The 22852-nt window shown below is 41.1% G+C and overlaps 1 protein-coding gene across 1 annotated transcript in view; it reads right to left on the bottom strand.

The window, feature by feature from the left end:
* Nucleotides 1-3618: 3618 nt before the first annotated feature.
* The window catches only part of ITPKB (inositol-trisphosphate 3-kinase B), a 164132-nt gene continuing 144898 nt past the window's right edge, over nt 3619-22852 (bottom strand). Inside the window, exon 8 of the mRNA XM_073628302.1 lies at nt 3619-10632. Within this exon, the coding sequence (XP_073484403.1) occupies nt 10417-10632 (216 nt within the window). The 3' untranslated portion in view covers nt 3619-10416. The remainder of the gene's footprint in view (nt 10633-22852) is intronic.

Raw genomic sequence — 22852 nt, 5'->3', positions numbered from 1 at the left:
GATTTGCCAAGGGACCCCAGGGTCCTTCTGTTCCACCTGAACGAGACGCACACTAAGGCCTACCTCAGATCACTCCTCCCTCACCTTATTGATGCAGCTAAGAGCCTAATCCCCATTAGCTGGAACAGAAAAGAAAGGCCAACCATGAGGGAATGGTTCAATAAAATAAACGAGACACAGGATATGGAATATCTAAGGTTCAGTGAGGGGACGAAAATGGAGGCGTTTAGGTCCAAGTGGGGAGATTGGGAAAAATTCAGAATCTCTCTCAAAGCAGCTGAGATATGGTTGTCGTGAGGGCGCCCTAAAGAACATAATAGTACATAATAATATATTAAAAAAAAAAAAAAAAAAAAAAAAAAAAAAAAAAAAAAAAACAGGAGGCATGAGGGAGTACGGTCTCGGGGGGGGGGGGTTAGGGAGGGAGGTAAGGGATGGGGGAGAGGGGTTGGTATGGAATTAATGGCGTATGTTGGTATAGTGGGATAGTGGGGGGAGGGTTGTAAATATGGATCAGGTTTGTGTGTAATCCCCCAATCAATGCAATACCTTAAAGCCATAATGATGTGATGGAAAAGGGAGGTATTTTTTTTTTTGAGCGTCAACTTGAAAAAAAAAAAAAAAGCGACTCCCATGATACACCCTCTCGCTGATGTGGCAAAAAAAAAAAAAAAAAAAAAAAAAAAAAAAAAAAAAAAAAAAAATAAAAAAAAAAACGCAGCCCCATAGATGTGAACCTAGACTTAATGTGAGCCAACTCAAAAAAAAGAGTGAATGCAGGTAACTGCCATCAGGGAACTGAAGAGTAATTTCATGACTTTTGATGGATACATAAAAAACCTGAAAAGTCTTTTTATGTCTTTTATTTTATGAAGTTCATGGACTTTTATTACCTGTATGAGTTTCCTTTTGCTGGCTGTCAGGTTTGTCTCTTTCATATAATGGTGTCAGATGTGTGGCTTCCTGTGATGAGCCTTTGAAGACATCAGATAGAACACACCTTACGCTCTGGTTGTTTGAACTGATCTATAACCTTATTCTGGGTTTTTTGTATGCAATTAAACTGTCAGCTACTGAGCAATCGTTGTTTCTTCCCCTGGGGCCAAATACTTGAACTTTTGCTACTATAACCATCCTGAAGTAAAAAAACCTAGAAGCTCATAATTTCTCATCCAGGCTTTGCTGTACTGCTCCAGTCCATAGAACTCCATGTTGTCCATAATCTGGGACCCCCTGACTGGGCTGGAGAAGAGGAATCCTCAGAAATCCCACCTATACAGAATAACCAGGGTATGGGAACTAAGGATTTTTTCACCGCCACCAGAATACCTTGGAAATCCATATCTGGTTGGTGATACAGAACGTTACACAGCAGAGAGTTCAGGGGGCAGCTGCTACACCAATCACTCATTTTTAAATGCAAGCAGTGTCATTACCTGCTTGTGACTTGGTATTAGCCTCTTGTATACAGCATAGCTCAGACTGGAGGAGGAAGAAACGTCACAAGGAACCAATCAGCTTTGCTGCAGACATTGCTCATGTGCTAACAAGGATATTGCTAATAGGAGCAGTGTGACAAAGAGATGAGCTCATCAGTCTACTGCTTCTCTTTTCACTGTCCAGCCACAGGCTGGGATAGGCACAAGACCTGTAATGCAGCCAGTGGAGGATTAAGGTGGTCATGGGCCCCTAGGCTACTTTTTGTGTGGCCCCCTCGTAAGCATGCTTTACCAGAAAATAAATTATTTAGTGCCATGTGTAAAAGGGTAGACCTATATTACACGCCTATAGTACACAGACCCCTTTCCCTGCACAGTACACAGACATCTGCATAGTACACAGACCCCTTTGCCTGCATATCACAAAGGCCTCTTTCATTATAAAGCCCCCCTGCACTCCCAGGAGACCCCCAGTCTCCTGGGAAAGAATACTCTAAAGTTGAGAAAACATCACTGCCAGCCCTTTCTCATACACCGCTTCTCCTGTGTCACTCATTGTAAATCAAAGCTTCTAAATACCTCAATTAACGCCGTTCTACGTGACTCGGTCATGTGACTGCTCTCCTCTGCTGTTTCATTGACGGTCACATGACTGCTCTCCTCCTGCAATCAAAGGCTACACTCGGGAAGGAGGTGGAGTGGGAGGAGGAGAGCGGCCAGACAGAGCGGCTTTAATTGAGGTATTAAGAGACTTCCATTTACATTGAGAGTGACACACAAGGAGCTGTGCATGAGAAAGGGCTGGCAGTAATGTTTTCTCAACTTTAAAGTATGCTGGCAGCGCTGTCCCAGGGCCAGGAGAGGCGGTACAGCTGGCCTGACACCCACCTCCAATGGGTGGCACCCGGGGCAGACCGTCCGATCCCTGCCCCCTGTTGGTAAAAAAAACATTTATCGGCGTGTTCGTATAACACGCAGGCATGGTTTTTATTCTACATATACATAAATATATATAAATTAATAAAAATATCATGGCCAATCGGGGGCCCTTGCCCCAGCCTAGACCAGCTGCAGCCTAGACCAGCCTGTGCATTAATCCGCCCCTGAATGCAGCGTACACACGGGCGGACTTTTCGACTGGACTGGCCCGACTTTCCCAACGAACGGACTTGCCTACACACGATCACAACGAAGTCCAACGGATTCGTACGTGATGACGTACAACTGGACTAAAATAAGGAAGTTGATAGCCAATAGCTGCCCTAGCGTTGGTTTTTGTCCATTGGACTAGCATACAGACGAGCTGATTTTTCGACCGGACTCGAGTCCGTCAAAAAGATTTGAAATATGTTCCAAATCTAAAGTCCGTCATATTTTCGACTGAAAAAGTCTGCTGCAGGTCCGATGAAGCCCACACACGGTCGAATCGTCCGCCGGACTCGGTCCGACGTACCAATCCGGTTGAAAAGTCCGCCGTGTGTACGCGGCATTAGTGTTATTGAAAGTGGTTGTAAATCCTTACAGACCACTTTTGCTACAGGTAAGCCTTTAATAAGGCTTACCTGTAGCTACCTGGGATATCTCCTAAACCTGCACGGTTTAGGAGATATCCCCTGTATTTGCATGTGCCCATGTCACCGACACATGCGTACTGACACAAACTGAAGCAATGGCACATATGTGCCGTTGCATCAGTGAGTGTGCCATTACTATGCGCATTCGCGGGAGTGACGTCAACGCGGCTCCGGCCAATCACAGCGCCCGAGCCGCGATACTCGGAAGTAACCCCCGGGAGTGGTATGCCGGCCGGTGCTGTGTATGGGCACCGCAGCTGGGGCTTCGATCTCAGGTGAGTATTACATAATGAGCTAGTATGCTATGCATACTAGCTCATTGCCTTGTAAGTGTTAGTTTTTTTTTTTTTTTAATGGGTTTACCATTTAACTATTTGAACTGTAACAGAGAAGAATTAAGTTTCTTGCCTAGCCAGACAAGGCTGTGCTGTGTGGTGGAACTGTGTAAATATGAAGGCTGGATGGGCAGAAGTACAAAGCCTTTGGCAGGTAAAATAGCTTCCTTCTATGTAATTCCTTTTAATGCATTTTTTTTATTTTCTGCTAAAAATTGAAATAAATACAAAATACCAAAAAATAAAAACAGAACCACAAGAAAAAGAAAATGATGTTGTACGCCTTTATTTAAGAAACCAGGCTGGAGGCACCGCAAGGGTGTCTCCTTGTAGGGGTGTACAATGTGGTCACACGGAAGCATGTACCAGGTAACAGTCACAGCAAAGGAACACGCGGTCAACCCTTCGGCCCTCCAAGGGGACCAGCATAACCTCTATGTACAGGCAGCAAGGTGTATATGTAACAAAACAAGCGACAACGGCATGCCATGCTGTAAACTCACAACTAAAGCATTAATATAAAACACAACATTGTATGCCATGCAGTTAGTTGTAGTGTCCTGTGTAAATAATAATAATAATTAAACAAAAAAAAAAAACAAAATAAATATTATTTAGGAACATTACACAGAGAAAAAAAAAAAAAAGCAAGTCGGTAAGGCACTTCCTTAATGTATAGATGTATGCATGTATATAGACACCTAGACTATTCTCCATGTGATAATGTAAACTTGGAAAAAAAGCTAGATAGTGGGAGACCAATAAAAAGATAATAAAACAACAAATGCAAAATCCACAAAAAAACGTGCTGCAGACACAACCCTAAGCATCACACCACCGCTGGTAAATATTACATATTGTAAGGCAAAAAAGTGAAACAATTACACGTAGAAATAAAATGTATTAACTTATTAATCTATCTTGTTCCATTATGTCTGACTTTTGAAGTATTTTTTGTGCAATGTGGGAATTGTTCAGATTTTTATTGCAGCCGTATAAGACTACAGACACAGCTTTGCCCATGGAATCTACAGTAGATACAAACAGGGCATTCCATAGGCTCAGCTGCGATCTGTTGCAAAAACAAAGGATACTTTAATAAGCAAGTGCACATTCAAAGCGTATGTCCAAATTTCCTCCCCCCAAACCTCACTCTTGCCTTGAGATCTGTGGTTTCCAAACGACTGCCCATGCATACCTCCCAACATTTTGAGATGGGAATGAGGGACACCTACTAACAAATGTATGATGGCATAGGACACGCCCCCTGCCACACCCCCTTAAAGGAGAATTAACCAAAAAAAAGGTTAATTAAATCCGCCAGGGCTTTTTTTTTTTTTTACCACTACTATTCCTTTATATTGGCTTTTAAAATGTACAGCAATTTAGAAATTGAATGAAAGGTTTAGCACTGGGAAAAACTTTTTGAAAGATAAAAAGTGCATTTTATATACAACTATATAGATCAGACCAAAATGAGGGACGAATGAGGGGGAAAGAGGGACAGAGGGACTTTGTTCCAAATCAGGGACAGTCCCTCAAAATCAGGGACAGTTGAAAGCTATGCCCATGGGACAGATCTGGCCCACCTCAAAATTGTATCCAGCCCACAGCTAGGGAATATCCCCAGTCTGCACAGATTGAGGATTCAGGTCAGCAGAGGCTTCCTATGGTCCCTGCTTTAACCTGATGTAAAGGGGACTCTAATGAGGACCCTGATGTAAGATGTAAGGCAAAATCCAAATTGGTAAATCCAAATAAATATTGAGCAATTTGATTGTAAATTGTGTGATCGGTTTAGAGGAGATGTGTAGGGAAAAAAAAAGAGAAAAACATAGTCACCTATATGGTGTAGCATTAGTTCAATGATGCAGCTGTCCCCGATTAGCTGTAACACCTAGAAACAATCGATCACGTGACCGCTGATCACTCAGTTCTCAGTTTCAACACAGCAGAGAGTGGTGACTTTCAGCCTGGACTGGCCCTGTGATGTCAGCCAACACCAGACTTTATCATGCTGCCGGCTGAATCTGGTTTAAAGGAGTACAAAAATAAGTGAACTTCTTTGACCCAGAAGGGAAGTATGGCCAGAAAAGCTTTTAACAAAAAGGATGGGGTTGCAAGGAAGATTAACCTAAATTAACATTCCAAAAATGTTATTCCAGCTATACTTTAGGTGCATTACATGTATGTTAAAATATTTCTGAAAAATTGTCTGAAATCTGTGTTCATATTATTTTTCTAGTGCACAGCAGAAATCAGACTGAGAGTGGGAGGTTCTGAACTGTGAGCCAATCAGGGTCTTCAGTATGTGCTGCCAATCAGGGCTGTAAGCTATAGGGTAAAGGTAACTTAGGCTCCGGGTACACTAGCAGCTCCTAAACTTGAGTTTAGGAGCTTTTGGCGTTTTTTTTGCCAAAGCTCCTTAACTCAACTCCATAAAAGCCTATGTGCCCATGTACACATAAGCTTTTACCGGAGTTTAGAAGCTGCTGCGGTTAGGGATGCTTCAAGCTCCCTCAACCCTCCTCTCCTGAACTCTGGAGAATCACGTAAAGGATAGGAAAGTTTTGACCGCTGCAAAATCGTTCTGCGTTTGCGTTTTCCTGCGGTCGGCGCTCAAAGTAGGCAGTGTGTACATGATGGTAGGGGAGTATGCTATAGTCCTCATTAGTCACTGTCCAATCAGAAGGCAGGTGACACAGGAAGCTGCTATTTTAAATAGTAAATAGAGTTGTAAGATTTCTAGCTAGGCAGAGTGGCCGGGATGTGTAAATGTCAGGACTAAACTTGGCCATACACAAATTTAACTTCAGCCACTCCCTGCAAAATCTACGGAAATTTGTTCTGTGTATGGATTTGTTGGCGTCATCAGGCTCAACAAAAGTTGATTTTTTTATTCGACTTTTGTTAAAAGCGCCAGGAGGAAGGATGCAGGCACTGACTGGTACAGATTGGGTATCTATATGTATTTGGCTGGAGTTCTGCTTTAAAAAGCTAGGAAAATGGACAATACTGCAATTATCCCATGACTTTATTAGGAGCCTGCTGTATAACATTGAGGTTTTGGTACATATGTATGGCAGATTTGCTTTATTAGGAACCCAGGGACTCTATGATAGAAGGCTGAAGAACGTGCCTTGGAAAATGAAGGGAAGCTCATTGGAATTCTTTTGCATTGTTCTCCTGAATAACCATAAACAGGGACAGTGATCCCCCAGCTGTTCTATGAGGCGGGGTCACCCGGAAATCCTCTAATGAGCAGTGATGGATCAGTATAATGACCACAATGCTGAGCTGAGGATATCCTGAAAGCGCACAAGGTCAGGAAGCTCTAAAGGGCAACCATTCAGTCCTGACACAAGGAAACTACATCTGTGGTCTCTTTATAAACATTCGGCTTCGCTTAGCTGCTAGGAGCAGACAAATGATCGCCATCTCCTGCAAATGTATTTAAGAAAGATTGTTAAAGGCGTTGGAACCCTGCGTTTTATTATATAATCATTTTGGATTGTTATCCAATCATATGATTGTGATGAGGATGAGGGAAGCTGGCCATATACTGGCCAGCTCAGAAGGGGCTGGTTGAATTTCGATTTCGATGTCTAGCAGTCCCCACTAAACAGAAGTTGGTTGTTTGTTCAACTTTTTTCAAAGGTACACGTTGGAAAATTTTCCTTAATTTGCAGCTGGAGCCACCAATCAGTGTATTTTTACAGCGGAGGGTGCCACACGGGGTACTGGCAGGATGGAGGAATCTGTTTGTTTTTTTTTTTGTTCAGCAGGAAGGAGGAATCTGTTTTTTTTTTTTCGGTCAGCGGGATGGTGGAATCTGTTAATTTTTTTTTTTAGTTCAGCCCGTTGGCATTAATGTATATAAAATATATTTATCATTGTTATTTTATTTATTATTATTAATTATTATTTATTCATCTTTTTTGTTACATTCAAGCCCTGATGAAGGAGTGGAGTACAGGCCCAGAAACGCATTGTATTTTTGAAACAATTTGTCTTTTGGAATAAACCTGTACCTGGATATAAATATTATGGGTTGACGCTGCAATTCTAGACTCACTCTTTCTGCATACGGTATGTATAATATTGCATAAGCTTTGTCAACAAAATGTCGAATTCAAACTAACCCAAATTTTATTTCTGTATGTTTTGGATAAGTGGAACCCTTAGAACACTTCTTATTGCCATCTGTGCCCCCATTTGGAAGTATTCTACTGGCTTCCTATCATTTCACAGTTTTTAAGCAGAACAGTTCGCACACATTTTGTAGTAGAGTGGGGCGGTTTAGAACCCCATCAGGTTTTATGGCCATATGTGTCCCCTCAACTCCTGTCCAGATGACAGGTGTCAGACAGAACAGGAAAAGAAAAGAAAATATCTTCAATGGGGATGCAGACATCATTTCAAGACTTGACAGTAGCCCTACTCCATCCCTACTCAATTCATATGATTACATATAGCATAAAAATGATGAGACTCTTAGCCTATAACTGGAAAGATGAGATCTTGATGATCAGTCTACATTAATATAATATATATATTTATATATTGTTGGTTTAAACGTATGAATTCTAAATGACCCCAGAAGTGCTTTAAATTGATGCCAAAGCAAACTGCATTTGTCCATTGACACAAACCCAAAGTCAATTAACATGGGCCTTTAGGAACAGGGAACAAAATGGCTGCTTTCCTTTCTGTAGAAGTTCAACAACCAAAGACTTTTCTGTAATTGCAAAGTCTGAGCAAAATATATTCTCTCCTCTGTCCTCCATAAACCTTCTTACTCCTGCCCCCACATCCTCTCCTGGGAGTTCTGCCAAATGTATTTTTTTAGTTGATAGGCAATCCAAAATGTTACTGGCCTATTGTCATTACAGCTCAACGTGACATCATAGCTTATTGTTTGGAAGAGGAATGTTTCTGGTATCATTTTGGTAATGATATAAGATATTGACCTATTACAGTATTGTGTTTGATAGGAGCAATAATTGGCCATGTAGAATGTTGAGGCATGTAGAAAGACCTCCCTACTGTTTAGGAGTCCACCACTGAAATATACTGTATCTTCAGTAGAACATCAGATGTAAGCAAACCTTTGCCTTCCCTAATCAGAATGAAACAGAAGTTCAGGGTAACAGAAATAAAGAAACTTATTCTAGTACAGAGAGGAAGATTTACAACCTCTGTCAAGATTTTGTTTCTGTTTGTCCATAAGTGAGATGAAAGATGTATCCATAATGCACACAAACCTCTCGCCTTCAAGCTTCTGGGTTGCACCACCAGTGGTGGCCCTGCTAGAGACTCCACTCCAAGAAAAAAAAAAATTGGCTTGTTTAAGGTTTTAAAGCAACTCATTTGTTGGGTTAAAAATATCAAAAAGAATGAGCGCCAAAAAAAATGGTTTATACGCACCCAAACTGGCACTTATTGTTGCAACCTTTGCTCTGTTCAAGAGCTATGGCCACCAGAAGAAACTTCATATTTGACACTTTCTGAGTGTCAAATTCCTGCACCCCCTGCCATGGGTTTCTTCTGCTGATACCCTATGTCACTACTGTGTCCTGTAATGATGTAGGGGCCAGAGCAGAAACCACAGGGCGCAGTGGGGGACACAGGCACCCAACACTCCAGGAAATTTGTCAGATATGAAGAGGCCATTGCTCTGTAACAAAGCAAGGATCAGAGGAATGGAAGGCGGGATAAGTAGCTATAAACTCTTTGCTTGCAGGTTGTGTTTTTTACCTTAGCGACAGAGACACTTTGATATACCGTATATACTCGAGTATAAGCCGAGTTTTTCAGCACATTTTTTTGTGAAAATGCACACTACAACATATCCAAGCTGGGGTTCCTAGCACCAAGTGGCCCCGAGATACGGGGCCCCAAATTCGGTTCGGAAAATGTCATTCTCTGCTGCAGAAAAGTGCTTGACATTCTCCGAACCGACTTTGGGGCCCCGTATCTCAGGGCCACTTGGTGCTAGGAACCCCGTATGTTGTAGTGCTAGTTCCACTGGGTTTGCACACCAAATTTGGGGTTCCTAGCACCAAGTGGCCCCGAGATACGGGGCCCCAAAGTCGGTCAACTGTGTCCATCTGCAGCACTGTCATTTCAGGACCCTTTGGGTCCAGAGACCCCAAATTTTGGCTGTAGCTAGGGGGCATCTAGGAACCCTTAACTACCAAGTTTGAAGTTCGGGGGACCTATGGCTGCAAATGGGCACAGTGAGGCTGCAAATGGGCACTGTTGACCCTCTTTTCCACTTACAGTAGCTGCGCATTTCTCACCCTAGGCTTATACTCGAGTCAATACGTTTTCCCAGTTTTTTGTTGTAAAATTAGATGCCTCAGCTTATATTCGGGTCGGCTTATACTCGAGTATATACGGTACAATATATGGGCTTTTTTATGATTGAAACATTAAGTATATTGTGTCTTTTGAAAATGTTTGTCACTTGTAGTAACTAACTGGATTCTGCTCATTTTATTCTTTGACATCAAAAAAACTAAGCTAATATCTGATTGGTCTGATTGGGAAACTCAGCCAGTCCACATCTTACACTTTAAAAAATATTTTACATATTGGAATTTACAATGAACAGCAGCCTTGTGAATATTTGCAGTGCAGTGCCTCAATGACGTAACTGATGTTTAAGAAGGTCACCCAATGTGGTCACATGACAAAATGGCAGACACATTCTGGAAGAACCCAACAGCTGCAGTAATGAACATAAAAAAAAAGAGCGATAATTAGGAGGGGAATTAAAAAGCAGATGAAACAAAGATAAGCCTGCTGCAATTCTATATGCATTTTTGTTTCTGCTTTCTTAATTATAATTTTAAAAAAATAGTCTTTTTTTTGTTCTGTGGAGTACCTATTTACAAGACTTAAAATCACAGATTCCATTTTAAAAGAAGTTTTCTTTCACCCTATAACAGCAGGAGGCTGAGCCGCTCCAGACTGCAGCGTCCTCACTTGGGCGGAGGGATGGGGAGAGCTAAAAGTGTTTTGTAGTGCATTCCTGGAGTGTCAGTGAGGGGTCAGAAGTCCCCTTTAATGGTTGTCTTCCTCACATTGCATGTCTCTGAGGATATTGATTAAGTTGTCCAGTCCGTACAGGTATCCATCTTCTCGGTTTCCTTCCACCCAGGCTATTCTGTGGTCCAGGACTTGGCCTTCCGACAGCGGGGTGGTCTTGCCAAAGTCAATCATCCATACTTTAGCCTGCTCCTTCTTATCATGGACGAAGAGCAGGGAGCTCCCAATAACCTGCGGGGGAGACAAATCATGAGACATTTCCAGAATTTATAGCTTCTGCAAACACACAGACTACTGAAAAAAATAACTTTATGGCTCTGCTTTATCAAGTTGCATCAGCATTTAGAGTACCTTAAAGTGGTTGTAAACCTTAAACATGAAATATGAATAAAGCCTATTCTCTATAGTGTGTACTTAAACTCTTAATTAACGACTTAAGCCCCGGACCATTTGGCTGGCCAAAGACCAGAGCACTGTTTGCGATTCGACACTGCGTCGCTTTAAATGATGGTATTTGATCACCTCTGCGTTTTTTATTTTTTGCGCTATAAACAAAAATAGAGCGACAATTTTGAAAAAAAGCATTATTTTTTACTTTTTGCTTTAATAAATACCCCCAAAAAACATATAAAAAAATTTTTTTCCTCAGTTTAGGCCAATACGTATTCTTCTACATATTTTGGGTAAAAAAAAAAACCTACAGGTACGCCCATAGTCCCAGCCGTGCCATTCTGCCGACGTAAATGTACATGCAGGAAATAGAAAAGCCGCGCTTACAAATTAAATAAAAGTCAATATTACATGAGTATAATAAAATGATCTCTGAGAAAAATTATATAAATGGTGATTATAAAACTAGTTGAAGTCCAAATTTATAGTCCCAACTTTCCAAATAATAACACTCAGTGATGTGATAAAGCAAACTTATGGATGGATGATCCGTCCCCGCAGCCTCAAACCGAAGGCTCCACGACTCACAAGATATAAATAGGACCAATTCCAAAAAGAATAGAACAATGCCAATAGCGTGATACCGTTTATACTAGTTTATTTAAATAAAGGAAAAAGCATATTACCAATATTCTATCTGGGTTCAGAAACCATTCGGTTTCAAAACATTATTGTCTAGTGCATAATAGAGACCCCTCCAATACCCTTTTTTTAGGGATTGATAAATATAGACCTTATTGGCGGGGGAGCTCTATGGTAAGAGAAATTTCCAAGCTTGAAATGTCTTGGATCCATAAGATCAGGACATATGTGCCCTATGGATTGAATGTTGACCTGGACGTTAATGCTTTTATTCATAATTTTTAACATTCTGTGTTTGCTTTGAGCCCTGCAAGGGGTTTTTTAAGATTTTTTAGTGGCTCCCTTTTGGTATGCCATTTATCACTCTATTATTATAGTGATTTTTCCTTTTTTAGTCAATTTACCAAAAATATTTTTTATTAGTTTATTTATATTTTTTATTAGATATGTCAAATATATTTTTTTACTGGTATAATTCATTATGACCATTGTCAAATTATCTTAGTCTTTGACTCTTACACTAATGTATATTATATCTACTTGTACCAGCCTGATATCCGATGATAGCAGCCATTTATTATTCAGAGTGATTGTTTAAATTATGTTTTTATTATTTTTTAATTGTTGTTTTTGAACAAGTCAATTTGATTTCTCTAAGTGTATAAATGGCCTAATATTTTTAATATTTCTTAATCTATTGGAATAGAGATGCATCTCTTCTATTCCTTTTAGTTTTTATTGGCATTCAAAGGTTGCGCCCACACTTAAGATGGCGCTTTGTAACTCTCTCTGTGGGACTCAAAGCGAGGCTTGGTGTGCATATATATGGTGGTTGTTCAGCACGCTGCCCGTTCCCCATTGAAAACGTCATTCTATGACGAAACGCGTCTGGGAGGTACGTGCTGACATCACCACGTCGCCCCATTGAGGAGGAAGGGAGTTTTGTTTGTTGCCAGCCGGCTTCAATCTACCCTTTTGTATCGCTCATAATACAGTTCGTTTGTAAGTGTTTTTCCTTTATTTAAATAAACTAGTATAAACGGTATCACACTATTGGCATTGTTCCATTCTTTTTGGGATTGGTCCTATTTATATCGTGTGAGTTGTGGAGCCTTCGGTTTGAGGCTGCGGGGACGGATCATCCATCCATAACCTCTATCCATTAGTTGGATTTTCGGCCGGTGGTTGAGCCATTCGCCTTCTTGAGTCTGCCATCTGGTAAGCAGGCTCTCTGTGTGGTGTTGGTGCACTTACTGATCTCTTCACTGGTGGATGTTCCACATATCTGTACGATCTGCACTCATTATCTGTTATCTGGTAAGGAGGCCCTCTGTGTGGTGTTGGTGGTTATCAATTTTTCAAACACTGGGTGTTCAATATATGCATATTTTTTACTTCACAATGTGATTGTCACCCCTATTCATTTATATTAAAATAATTTATGTGTCAGTATTACGCTATGTTGTTATTTTATATCTTTTTGGGATAAATATTTTTTTTCGTGGATTCAACGCACATCCATCGTAAGTGGAATATCGCTATACCCTACTGTGACTGGTTTATATCAAGGCCCAGGCTGGGTTAAAGCCACCCGCTTGATTGGCTTACACTCTGGTAAGCATGCCATTCATCAGTTGGGGATACAGTTTGCTTTATCACATCACTGAGTGTTATTATTTGGAAAGTTGGGACTATTAATTTGGACTTCAACTAGTTTTATAATCACCATTTATATAATTTTTCACAGAGATTATTTTATTATACTCCGGTAATATTGACTTTAATTTGTAAGCGCGGCTTTTCTATTTCCTATTTGTTTGTTGTGTTTATCTCACTGATAGCTGCTGCTCTCTATATATATTTTTTCTAGCACAGTTTTTTTCTCTTTTTTGCGGCGGTCGGGAAGTGGTTAAGAGCACTAAGGGGGTTATTTACTAAAGGCAAATCCATTTTGCACTACAACTGCACTTTGAAGTGCAGTCGCTGTAGATCTGAGGGGGACATGCAAGGAAAATAAAAAAACATTTTTGCTTGCACATGATTGGATGATAAAATCAGCAGAGCTTTTCCTCATTTCAGAGCTTTCCCTCATCTCTACAGCGATCTATAGTGACTGCACTTTCAAGTGCACTTGTAGCGCAGAGTGGATTTGCCTTTAGTAAATAACCCCCTAAGTGTCACTTTTGTCTTCTGCCTCGTTCCACTGCTATCAGCATGAATCACCTCTGAAAAGTTTTTCTGATACAAAGAGAAAAAAGGTGACAGGGGAGGAACCTCCAGCTGATTGACAGACTCAGCTCTGTGCCCGTGTGTTGTGTAGAGGGTGTGTGTCCCTTTCCTCCAATCACCTGTCAGAGTTCTCCTCACTGAGCTCTACAGAGTGTAACTTCATCTCTCTGCCCCTATTGTTCTGAACAGACAAACTTTAAAATTCAGCAGTTTGAAAAATTGTAGAGAAGAAAGTCCTGCAGATAGACATGTACAACTTATGTCGGAGGATTTGTTTCATTGCTGTGTATTCTCTGAGGCCAGTCACTTCACTGGATATATGTATGTGTTTACAACCACTTTAATGAATGTAAGGCATGCTAAAGTAGCATCTCAACCAATATCACTGTGTCATTTTAGCAGGTCTTTAAAACCAATTACCACATACAGTAATACTGCAGTTGAAAGTATCAGGGCCTATATGGGTCTTGTAATTAACTACTTCCCATCTGTATGACGTCCATGGACGTCCTCGGGTTGAAGTAGTTATACCAGGATGATGACTGTACCTACAGGCATCAATCCAGTATGGAATTTTTCAGCCAGCAATTCCGTTTCTAGCAGAAATGATTAGAGTGACTACATAACCACTTGATCACTTCTGGGAGTGGTGGAAGGGGGTCCCACCCCCCTCCCGCCGCCACCTTTCTCGGGCTCTACTGTCTGTTCATGGAGCCCGAAAGCTCCTGCAGTCGACGGCAAAGGCTGCATGGAACAGACTAAGAGGAACTGACGTTGTTCCTCTCTCTCTGTGACCCCGGAAACCGGGAGCGACGAATATGTTGTCACTTCCAGTTCCGACTCTTTCTTTCTGTGTATGATTGGCTGCATTGGAGGCCAAAGGAGAGATTTGGGGTCTAATAGACCGCAGATCTCTCCATAAAGAGGACCTGTCATGGCCCATGCTGTCACAAAGGATGTTTTTCATCTCTTGTGATAGCAATAAAGCTGATCCAAAAAAAATTTTTAAAAATTAAAACGTGTCAAAAAAAAAAAGTTTTGTATAAAATAAATAATAATAATAATAATTGCAAAAATGTAAAGCACACCCGTCCTCCCGTGCTTATGCGCAAATGCGAACGCATACATTACTCTCACGTGCTTATGTAAACGGTGATCACACCACACATGTAAGGTATTGTCACGAATGTCAGAGTGAGCGCAATAATTCTAGCACTAAACTGGTAACCTGTAAAGGCGTTTAAAGCATCGCCTATGGCACCATAGTTTGCCGCCATTCCACGGGCAGACGCAATTTTAAAGCGTGACACGTTAGGTATCTATTTGCTTGGCGTAACATCATCTTTCACATTATACAAAAAAATTGGGGTAAATATTGTTTTTTTTTTTATTTTTCATTACCTAACCGCTTCAGCCCCGGAAGGATTTGCCCCCTTAATGACCAGATCATTTTTTTGCGATACGGCACTGCATCACTTTAACTGACAATTGCGCGGTTGGCGGTTGTGCGACATTTTACCCAAACAAAGTTGATGTCCTTTTTTTCCCACAAATAGAGCTTTCTTTTAGTGGTATTTGATCACCTCTGCGTTTTTTTATTTTTGTGCTTTAAACAAAAAACGACTGACAATTTAAATAAATATATATATTTTTTACTTTCTGCTATAATACATATCCAAAAAAAATATAAAAAAACAAATGTATTCAACAGTTTAGGCCGATATGTAATCTGCTACATATTTTTGGTAAAAAAATCGCAATACGCGTATATTGATTGGTTTGCGCAAAAGTTATAGCGTCTACAAAATAGGGGGAAGATTTAAGGACTTTTTATTTTCTTTATTGTTTTTACTAGTAATGGTGGCTATTAGCGATATTTAGCAGAGCTACAACATTGTGGCAGACAAATCTGACCCTAAGTGACACTTTTGGTGATCAGTGACACCAATACAGTGATCAGTGCTATAAAAATGCACTGATCAATGTATAAATGGCACTGGCAGGGAAGGGGTTAACACTAGGGGTGATCAAAGGGTTAAATGTTCCTATATGTTTGGGGGACGGGCTGACTGGGAGTAGAGAGAAATTGCTGTTCCTGATCACTAGGAACAGCTGATCTCTCTCTCCACCCCTGTCAGAACGGGGATTGTTTACATGGGCAGATCCAGCCCTGCCTCTCTTCACCGCGATCGCGGGGTGGCCGGCAGACAACAAGTCCGCAGGAGCCACAGGCGAGCTCCCGCAATACCACATGCACAGACCGACCTACAGGTACGTCGGTTTGCCCAGCTGAGCCACCTTGCCGCAGTATATATGCGGAAGGCAGTCGGAAAGTGGTTAAAGTGTATTTTTTCCCAAAAAATTGCGTTTGAAAAACTGCTGCGCAAATACCACATGTCACATAGAAAATTGCAACATCCATAATTTCATTCTATAGGGCCTCTGCTAAAAAATATAAATAATGTTTGCGGGTTTTAAGTAATATTCTAGCAAAAAAAAAACAGTAGATTTTTACATGTAGGAGCGAAGTGTCAGAATTGTCTCGAAACTGGTTAAAGTTGAAAGTGATCCTCACAGGCTGTGATGGACAGTAGTAGAAGCCCATGGCTCCCGCTGCTGCCTCCATGTCTAGTGAGGAGAGAGCCACTGCCAAGCATTCTCAGATTGTACGAGGTGGAGATAAGTAAGCACCCTATTTATTCCAGGTCAGTGACATAGAAAATATTAAAAATTTTAACGTTCTGGGCCCTCAATATAGCACCTAGGCAACTGGCATTTTCAAAAGGAGGCTTCAGCAGTGTCAGCTTTTGTATCTTCTTAGTACCCCAAACCTGCAGTGACTTAAAGTGTTACTAAACCCACAACAGTAAAATCAGTCTGTATATGCAGTAAAGCATGCTTGTTATACTCACTGTGGAACCTAAGGAGTTAATCCTTTGCATTATGTGAAAAGGCTGTTTGATCCTATCTCTCTGATCCTCCTCTTCTTCCACTGTCTCCAAAAAATAACCTGATATTTACAGAGACAGGGGACGGGCGGCACATGCTCAGTTTGGTGTGTATTGCTAGAGTTTAGTTTTCTTTTATTGGGAGGGTGCATGTGTTTAGCACAGGGCCAATCAGCACTGTCCAGACATGCCCAGACAGAGGATCAGGGAAAATGAAAACCCCTCCTACAAGCTTTACTAGGAACTGATAGAGGTCACAAGACTGCTATATACTGCTAATGAAAAAATGTATCTAGTAGTTTATATTTACTAAGATAATTGCATTTCCATGTTCTGTGTACTGTGGGAGATCAGATATAGTGAATGCAGAGTCCTGGGTTTAGTAACACTTTAATTTCTATTAATTTCTGTTAACCTTCCACCCGAGTGCAACTTAAGCTTAAGGCAACATTTTAGTCCTGTTTCAGGATAACGTCCCTTTGAACATGTAGAAGACACATCCGCTCCAGTGAGAACCTAATTAAGTAAATTCATCCTCATGTTCCTGACATTCTGTAAGCCTCAATAAGCAATTATTCTCCAAATCTTTGTATCCCCTGAGCGAATGTACTTGGCACTCACACCGTTCCTGTGAGCGGCAGGCAGAAAACAATTAACACTCATAAATAGATAATAAGACCTTTTGTTGTACACTAGATGAGTCATGAAGGAGGAATAAAATATATTTTGTTTTAACAAAGAGCCATATTTAGCCGCACGCCATAGTGACAGCAGACCACTGGAATAGAGCGCACCATAACCGCACGTGTTTTACACGACAGGAGCACAGCGGCCAAACCATAGAACATCAACCCACCGAATATGTGAGCATCGCCTGCTAGAAAGAGAATAATCATCACCTTCCTGCAGGAGCGACCGCGCAGTGAATAAACGGACTTATTGCAAAACACAGTGTGCACAGAAACCAAACCGGCCAATCAGAAGTTATCCTAAAATTTTAAAAAATGTTGGATCCAGCTATATGTTTATAATAAATTATAAATAATTCAGCATATAAGTGTATTTAGCTGTTTGCCTGGACCTAGATATTATTTCTCATGCATACTAAGGCTCCATTCACACTTTTGTGACTTGTCATGGTCATGTGACTTTGGAAGCTAAAGTTGCATGACAAGTCGCACTCCATGTTTTTCAATGACAACTGTTCAAATATGTGCGACTTAAATTCATAACAACTTTAAAAAGGTTCCTGCACTACTTACAGTGCCTTAAAAAAGTATTCATGGCACATAATTGTAAAGTAGAAGGAAAATGATAAATGGTTTTCAATTTTTTTTTCAAATAAATATCTGAAAAGTATGTCGTGCATTTGTATTCAGCCCTCTTTACTCTGATACCCCTAACTAAAATCTAGTGGAACCAATTGTCTTTAGAAGTCACCCAATTAGTAAATAGCGCCCACCTGTGTGTAATTTTTAATCCCAGTATAAATACAGCTGTTCTGTGAAGCCCTCAGGGTTTTTTTTAGAGAACTTTAGTGAACAAACAGCATCTTTAAGGTCAAGGAACACACCAGACAGGTATAAAGTTGTGAAGTTTAAAGCAGGGTTAGGCTATAAAAAATATCCCAAGCATCTCACGGAGCACTGTTCAATCCATCATCTGAAAATGGAAAGAGTATGGCACAACTGCAAACCTACCAAGACATGGCCGTCCATCTAAACTGACAGGTCGGGTAAGGAGAGCATTAATCAGAGAAGCAGCCAAGAGGCCCATGACCTGGAGGAGCTGCAGGGATCCACAGCTCAGGTGGGAGAATCTGTCCATAGGACAAGTATTAGTTGTGCACTCGACAAATCTGGCCTTTATGGAAGAGTGGAAGAAGAAAACCATTGTAGAAAGAAAGCCATGTGGGGGACACAGCAAACATGTGGAAGAATTTAAATTTACCTATTCTCTCTAGCACACTACCAGAGGGTGCTACACTTGCAATAAAGTTACAATGTTGCAGTCTAAACACTGGTCACTGAGTCACTGAACTAGAGCTCAAAAATGGCTTTTTAATGAAAAAAGGTGAAACATATATATATATATATATATATATATGTTACTGTATTGAGACATGCCAGTATTAGTCACCAACACTGCCTGTACATAAAAAGACAAGACTTGATATATAGCCAGCTGACTGTCTTTCCTTGATTTCAGGCTTTCTCATTGCATGCAGTGAATTATTTTTTTTAGGTGCATGTGAAATAAGCAAACAGATTGTACACCGGTGACATTAAATAAAGCAAATAGGAAAATGATTTTGTGTGCCAGAGAGCCTTGTGTAGCCTTTGGCATCTCTGGATGAGAATGAAGACATTTTACCCCTGCAGCCATTCTTTAATGGCACTAACAATGTATGTGCTGCACACAGAAAGGGAGTATAAAGAGAATAGAGAAAGTTTTCTCATGAGGAAATAAGTGAAAAGTATTCCCTTCTAGGAAGATGAGAATGAAAAACTGAAATACAACTTCTCTTTTTGGTATTAATCATTCCAAGACTGGAGTGGTGGAAAAATCTCAAGCAACCAATCAGAAATCAGCAGTTCTGCGCATAGGTTGTACTTTACTACCCCCTTTTCAGAGCAAGTCTGCCAGACAGCGCTTTATGAAAAAACAATTTGAGTGCTCTGTGGATGTTATCGCATCAATCAGTCCAAGTGACTGCAGTGAACTACAGATTGCCCTCTAGTGGCTAATCTACAGATCTGTATTAATATCATGGAAATATGGTACTAAAGCAAGAAAAAACGTTTTGGCTGGGTTTACTCTTTTACTTAAATGCCCAACCAAACTGTATTTTTAGTTTTGGCTGGTCAGGGAAAGGGTTAGATCTGTTGCTTTTTTTGGTGTTGCTGTCTGGGTCTCCATTGATTTTTCCCTTACTTTCTGTCCTAGTGACATCCAGGGAATGTGTATGAGCTGTGACCTGTTTCTAGTGTGCAATCTAAAAGCCCAACCCGGTTATTTTTTTAAGAAAAAAATGATATTGTTCCCTAGCAGGTTTTAGAAACAAAAAAGGAGGTTTAGACTGCAATACTATTCCCTAATCGGAAATTTTCCTCCGCCTGTACTTCTGTTTGGCCACAAGATGTACTCAGTCTTCTGAGTTAATTGATGTCCAAAAGACTGAGGAGATACTGTGGCTGAGGGCTATATGGGTCCACCCCTGAGGGGATACCACCTTTGCACCATATATCTATGCAGAGAGCGACAATGACATGATCACACCAGCACTCATAGCTGCAACTGGAAGGCCACCCACTGCCTGCAAAAGACTAAAGAGGAAGAATATACTCTATATATACACATATTATCTCACAAAAGTGAGTACACCCCTCACATTTTTGTAAATATTTTATTATATCTTTTCATGTGACAATACTGAAGAAATGACACTTTGCCACAATGTAAAGTAGTGAGTGTACAGCTTGTATAACAGTGTAAATTTGCTGTCCCCTCAAAATAACTCAACACACAGCCATTAATGTCTAAACCACTGGCAACAAAAGTGAGTACACCCCTAAGTGAAAATGTCCAAATTGGGCCCAAGTAGCCATTTTCCTCCCCGGTGTCATGTGACTTGTTTTTGTTACAAGGTCTCAGGTGTGAATGGGGAGCAGGTGTGTTAAATTTGCTGTTATTGCTCTTATACTGGTCACTGGAAATTCAACATGGCACCTCATGGCAAAGAACTCTCTGAGGATCTGAAAAAAAGAATTGTTGCCCTACATAAACATGGCCTAGGCTATTAGAAGATTGCCAAGACCCTGAAATTGAGCTGCAGCACGGTGGCCAAGACCATACAGCGGTTTAACTGGACAGGTTCAACTCAGAACAGGCCTCGCCATGGTCGACAGAAGAAGTTGAGTGCATGTGCTCAGCGTCATAGCCAGAGGTTGTCTTTGGGAAATAGACATATGAGTGCTGCCAGCATTGCTGCAGAGGTTGAAGGGGTGGGGGGGTCAGCCTGTCAGTGCTCAGACCATACACTGCACACTGCATCAAATTGGTCTGCATGGCTGTCATCCCAGAAGGAAGCCTCTTCTAAAGATGATGCACAAGAAAGCCCACAAACAGTTTGCTGAAGACAAGGAGACTAAAGAAGACTAAAGACATGGATTACTGGAACCATGTCCTGTGGTCTAATGAGACCAAGATAAACTTATTTGTTTCAGATGGTTTCAAGCGTGTGTGGAGGCAACCAGGAGAGGGGTACAAAGACAAGTGTGTCTTGCCTACAGTCAAGCATGGTGGTGGGAGTGTCATGGTCTGGGGCTGCATGAGTGCTGCCGCCACTGGGGAGCTACAGTTCATTAAGGGAACCATGAATGCCAACATTGTGACATACTGAAGCAGAGCATGATCCTCTCCCTTTGGAGACTGGGCCGCAGGGCAGTATTCCAACATGATAATGACCCCAAAAACATCTCCAAGATGACCACTGCTTTGCTAAAGAAGCTGAGGGTAAAGGTGATGGACTGGACAAGCATGTGTCCAGACCTAAACCCTATAGAGCATCCGTGGGGCATCCTCAAATGGAGGGTGGAGGAGCGCAAGGTCTCTTACATCAACAAGCTCCGTGATGTCGTCATGGAGGAGTGGAAAAGGACTCCAGTGGCAACCTGTGAAGCTCTGGTGAACTCCATGCCAAAGAGGGTTAAGGCAGTGCTGGAAAATAATGGTGGCCACACAAAATATTGACACTGTGGGCCCAATTTGGACATTTTCACTTAGGGGTGTACTCACTTTTGTTGCTAGTGGTTTAGACATTAATGGCTATGTGTTGAGTTATTTTCAGGGGACAGCAAATTTACACTGTTATACAAACTGTACACTCACTACTTTACATTGTAGAAAAGTGTCATTTCTTCAGTGTTGTCAAATGACAAGATATAATAACATATTTACAAAAATGTGAGGGGTGTATTCACTTTTGTGAGATCAGACTTGATTTTAGTTAGAATCTTGCCAGTTGTTTCGGGGGTTCAGAGGACCCCCCTTCATCAGGGTGCTTAGACATCTGAAGTGATTATATTTCCCTTCCATTAGGATCCTTCCTAATCATAATATTTCCCCATAAGCTTCATTCTATATTGCCCAGCCCTGATAACGTTGTGGGGACTTTCATAATAGTTTTCCATAAGCTTCATTCTATGTTGCGCAGCCCTGATAAGGGGGTGGGGCCTCAAAACACCTTAAATGCATTGGCTTGTTATTGCCGAATGGTGATTTAAAATAGAGTAATAGAACTAATGAACTGCAACTGGGAGCCAAGCATTTGGCTCATGAATGCTGCATCGTCCCATGGGAGAGATTGACAGGTGGTGCCGTCTGTCAACTAGAAAAGCCATTGTAAATTTGCTGTTAGGTTTTAGGTGGGTGGTAAAACCATATTTTTAGTGCCACCTGTGTGAAAGAGGCCTAGGAGGAATGATTCCCTCTACTTTGATTTTGAATCTCAATGAAAAGTACTCAACACCAATAAAAGATTCCGCACCCCAAACTTTCCTTTTACATTCTAAGGAGTTGATTTACTAAAGACAAATAGACTGTGTACATTGCAAAGTGCAATTGCACTGTGCAAGCGCAGTTGCTCCAGAGCTTAATAAATGAGGCAAATCTTCACTTTGCAAAGAATACCCAATCATGTGCAAGAAAAAAGAAAAAAAAAGCATTTTGCTTGCACATGATTAGATGATAGAAGTCAATAGAGCTTCTGCTCAGTTACTAAGCTCTGGAGCAACTTCTCTTGCAGAGTGCACAGTCTATTCGCCTTTAGTAAATCAACCCCAATGTGTCACCAGGATAGGAAGTGAGAGGAGATCTCTCCAGTGGAAAAACACTGCAATAAAAACCTGACAGAGGTTCAAATCCTTTCCTGGCCTATCTACAACTAAAGGAAAGTTTTGGATGTGCTCTTTGAATGCATACAAACATTTGTAACAAATGTTCAGCTATATTTCATACTCGTCTTCTAGTGCAGAAAACGGCCATAATGGACTGTGGTGATGGAACATTCCAGTCAAGCAGCGTGAACTCTGAGCTATGGGAGATGGTGACTTGTGATGAGCCTCTCTGGAGATCTCTGAAGGGGACAAGTGTACTGGAATACGTCTGGGAACCCTTCCCACATCTCTGAAGACCGGGGAACATTCATCTTCTTGTGCATGTAAACAAACACAGAGCCGGGA

This window comes from Aquarana catesbeiana, linkage group LG04 (genome assembly GCF_042186555.1).
Source record: "Aquarana catesbeiana isolate 2022-GZ linkage group LG04, ASM4218655v1, whole genome shotgun sequence".
Classification (NCBI taxonomy): Eukaryota; Metazoa; Chordata; class Amphibia; order Anura; family Ranidae; genus Aquarana; species Aquarana catesbeiana.
Note: the sequence above shows the minus strand (reverse complement) of the source record. Positions and strands in the feature narration are given on the sequence as shown.